Source organism: Lissotriton vulgaris, chromosome 5 (assembly GCF_964263255.1).
Source record: "Lissotriton vulgaris chromosome 5, aLisVul1.2, whole genome shotgun sequence".
Classification (NCBI taxonomy): Eukaryota; Metazoa; Chordata; class Amphibia; order Caudata; family Salamandridae; genus Lissotriton; species Lissotriton vulgaris.
In genome coordinates, this window is record NC_141693.1 from 1212534032 (window position 1) to 1212538455 (window position 4424).

The 4424-nt window shown below is 40.0% G+C and overlaps 1 protein-coding gene across 1 annotated transcript; it reads right to left on the reverse strand.

The window, feature by feature from the left end:
- Positions 1 to 3094: 3094 nt before the first annotated feature.
- Positions 3095 to 4060, reverse strand: LOC147712306 (olfactory receptor 11A1-like). The gene has a single exon (XM_086919623.1). It carries the CDS (start codon positions 4058 to 4060, stop codon positions 3095 to 3097), a length of 966 nt encoding a protein of 321 aa, XP_086775749.1.
- Positions 4061 to 4424: the final 364 nt, after the last annotated feature.

The following is a 4424-nucleotide window of genomic DNA, read 5'->3' on the forward strand; positions in this document are numbered from 1 at the left end:
AATAGAGACCAGATCCAGGTGCCCGCAGCCCAGGTCACATCAGAGCTCAGACCAGCGTTCTCATCAGAGCTTTCCACCCTGCCTGATGAGGAGAAACCTTCCCAGACCTCCAGAATTGTATCCTGGGTAGCTTGGAAAATTAGCTGTTGGTGGCTTGAACTAAAGCTCTAAATCCTAAACCTAGAGGCTGCTGCAGACCTGTTATCGTTTTCAATTCTGCGGGAACCTAGAGGCCTTTTTGGGCCGGCAGAATCACACACTAGCTATGAAAGAAGGCCTCTGACCAGTGGATGAGCCTGGCAGTCTCCATGGAGCCAAAAGTTAGCCTCGTCAAACTCTTGACTGGGAGAAAATCCTGTTTGGTGCAACAATCATTTTCTTCTGCACAGTAACCACAGAAATGGTTCTGAGTGGAGCATCTGACCTCATAGTGCCCTTTCTCTGAGAAAGTTTCGAATGAGTCCTCATCAGGACTTCTAGGGCAATCCAGAATTCATGAGTTTTTTATATGCATACCATCACCTGTAACTGTACCATGGCACCCCTATGCATTATCAATGTTGAACAGGTGTAAATGTTCACATCCTCATTTAAAACCCCTACCATAAAGTTTGCAACCACCTTGTTGGCGCTATACGAGTGGGCAGCGTTGTTAAACATTAACAATATATAGTGTGTAAATTATTTTTTTTAAACGAAAAGGTCTTCTAAAATTGTTTCATCCACCCAGGTTTGTGAAATATTATACTGGGTCATCTTTGATTATGACGTTATAATTTGTTTTATTCAGACAACCTCGCGAGCACATTTTGTGAAAAAGGCGGCACTCTGATGAAAAGGTCATATGAAAAATGTCTAACGATTTTTTTAAATGATGATTCACCTAGAATATTAACAGGACTCACAATGATAACATGGGAGAAATCTATTGACCAAGTCGGAGGCATGATTTAAAATAAAATATATTCTGAAAATATGTTTTCAGTCATATTTTTAAACAGAATGTGTGACTTGCAAGCATTAGGGATGTGAGATGTTGGCTAGCATTTTATTAAGTTTCAGAACGCAGAAGAAGGAATGTAGAGCCTTGAAGTCCAAGTGGGTTTGATAAACTGAAAATTGACTAACAAAACTGATTTCGGAAAAAAACAACTCAATCCTTTATAAAAAAAAATAGTGTCAGAAAATGTATCAAAATGCACCGGAACACCAAAACAAGCCTCAGGTAAGGTTATCATGCGCTCACATAAAGATTCAAAGATAGCCATCGTGATTTGATGCCTCAGGTGCCATAATGTCACACCAATCCATAGAACTTTAACAAGAGCATTTAATATCTAAGACAGGGGGCTCAATGTATCCAGCATTGGACAGTGCTAATTTAATCAATTGAGCACATCATTATTGCAAATAAAACTTGCGAGGTCCTCGGTTAGCTGGTTGGAAAGGTCCTTGGGGTTGGCTCACTCTTTGCCTTTCCTCCTTAGGAATTCCCTCAAAAGATAAGGTCAAAGAAGCTACCTCCTGCCAACTCGGATGGAGAGTTCACCCCAGAACCCTATCGCCAGGTCCGTCTAGTGAAGGATTTGACTGGCCTCACTCATCACCTTGCCTCCCTGGGGATTTCCTCAAAATTAAAAGGTCAAAGTCATGGCATATTCGAGAAACTCACTGGAGAGACACATATTTGCTGCACCATGAACAACATAAGCTGAACAAGTCACTTCCACTGTTGTGTCCTGGAGATGCTCTCGGTGAATAAAACACACTGCCTACAAGAAATTATAGGACTATAGTGATGACAACAAAAAAAGGGTGCTTTTGTTGATGAAATTCGACTGATGTGCATTGGCTGTCATAAGTGACAATTTAATTTGGACTTCGAGTTTTGACTCAGTGGAGCGTGCTGACTATATTTCTTTAATTTATTCTAGGGGGACCTGACCTTTTACGGCTGTTCCTCATGGGTAAATGTGGTGCTTGATCACGGCAAGAGGCAAGGGAGAGATATTGTACCATCCCTCAATCACCAGCTATTATTCATAATATAAAAGTGTCTCCTATCTGTCTTTACTCCCGAGGAAGGCGAAATCCACGGAATTGAATAATTTTTTTTTGATCACTGTTTAAAATGAGACTCTGATTAGATGTGATACACATGTTGTACAGCCAGAATCTTGGATATTATGGTATTATTAGATTATGTTTTAATGATTTTATGATTTTATGAGTATGTGTTCATATTTTGTATAAAGAAAATCTTTTTATTATTTATATATGAACTCCAAAGACTAGTGCAAGTTAATTATTTGGTTGTTAAATTAAACCATTGCTCAAGTGTGACATTAACGGTGTGATACTATTAATTTACTGAAAGTTTAAAGTACATAACTTGTTAGCCACAGTATATACCTGGTTTCTTTAGCATGAAACATTTTAGTAATGCAGTTGGAAGATGTGATTTTCTTCACAGTAAGTGTAAGGTGAGCACATACTGCGAATGAGCTTGTCAACCCTGTCCTCCACTTTCAGAGTTGTTCTAATTTCACACTCTTGCGGAAACAGAAAAAGATAAACAAATCTTGCACATATTCATTCAGCCGTGACATAGCATAGCCTTTATAATAACTGGCTACAGTTTTCTTTTTATTCACCTAACCTTTAGTGTGCTTTTTAAACTTTGACTACGCTTTTTGATCATCCTTTCAAAAGGCATATTTACTCGAACTCTTCATTTTTTCTCATGAAGTTGATGAGTGGTTTCATCTCGAAATCTCAGCCCTCAGTGATTTGTTTTTATCTGTCAGCTTCCATTGAATGGTCTCCTTAACACTCTCTTCTTAGAGATTCCTAGTGTTCTTGGCAATCGGAATATGTTAGCGGTGGTTACCTTCATGTTGAGAGACAACCAGATGTATACTGGATTAGGAGAGACTCCTTTTGTTATATTTATATTCTTGTATCCCTGAAGGCTTGGCCATTGCCCCAGCATCCACTGAAATCTAGGAATAACTTCCCCCTCTGTGGAAATGCCGCATTCCATCCATGCATCAAAATGTCATCAAGTGTATCAATACCAGATAAAATTTCCTTTTCATTTCATTAGGGACACAACATTTCTTAGTGAACGTTTATTCAGAGCATCTCGGATATCCTTATTCCTCAGAGTGTACACAATTGGATTGAGCAGTGGAGTTGCCACTGTGTAGAGCAGAGAAAGAGCTTTGTTGATATTTAGGTCCTGGTTGTTTGTGGGTGCCACATATATAATTATTAATGTCCCAAAGAAGGTGGAGACAACCGCAAGGTGAGAGCTGCAGGTAGAGAAAGCCCTGTGTCTCCCTCTTTCAGAAGGGATTCTTAAAATGGCTGCAATGATGTACAGGTAGGACACAATGATCAATATCAGTGAGACAGAGGAAATAATGGAAGATACTACAAAAACCTCCATTTCTACCACCGAGGTATCTGAGCAAGCTGCATTCACGATTGAATTGAAGTCACAGAAGAAATGGTCAATTAAGGTGTTCCTCGAGAACTGTAGCATGCTTAGCAAAATACTAGTGATGGACGATAGGAGAAATGCAGTCACCCAGGCACTAATGGCCAACAGAAGGCAAAGTCTTTGGCCCATCAACTTTGCATAATGTAAAGGGTAGCATATAGCCACATATCTGTCATAAGCCATCATCGTTAGAAGGAAGCACTCAGATGTCACAAGACCACCGGAAATATGAAACTGTGAGATGCAGCTGGATGGAGAAATCATGATGCCTCCTGTGAGCATCCCACTCAGCATGGGGGGGACAATACTGGTTGCATACCACACTTCCACAAATGACAAATTGGCAAGAAAGAAGTACATTGGTGAATGCAGGTGAGCATGAGCAGAAACCGTGACCACTATCAGGAGGTTACCAGAAACAGTTAACAAGTAAATAGCGAGAAACATTATGAAGAGGAACGGCTTTAGTTCGGGAAGCATCTGAAATCCCAGCAGGAGGAATTCTGTAACACCGGTTATGTTCTCCAGACATAGCTTACTTGGCAGAGGTATCATCTGTGATGGAAATAGTGTGGGGGCAGGATATAGAGGAAGAGAAATATGAGAATGGCATTAACGGAAAAAGCAGAAGAAAGTTAAAAGAAGAAGAGAGCAATTAAGAGGTCGAGAGGAAGAAAAAAAAGTGAGAAAGGGAGAGAAGAGACACTGAACAAAACATCTATACTACTATTATAAAGAGAGAACTTGCACCTTTTGGCCAGGTAAACTCGGGAACCACACCGTCAATCTACACACCCGATACATCTATGAAAATGTCAGAGTGTGTAGATGGACATAGGCCATAAATTTTTTTCTAAAAAGTAAATAAAAAAATTACGTTTGAAAACAAAGTAGTCTCCTGAAAGTAGCGCCGGCCGGG

Excerpts from the sequence above, each read along its gene's own strand:
- LOC147712306 (XM_086919623.1), bottom strand. The coding sequence starts at position 4,060 with ATGATACCTCTGCCAAGTAAGCTATGTCTGGAGAACATAACCGGTGTT.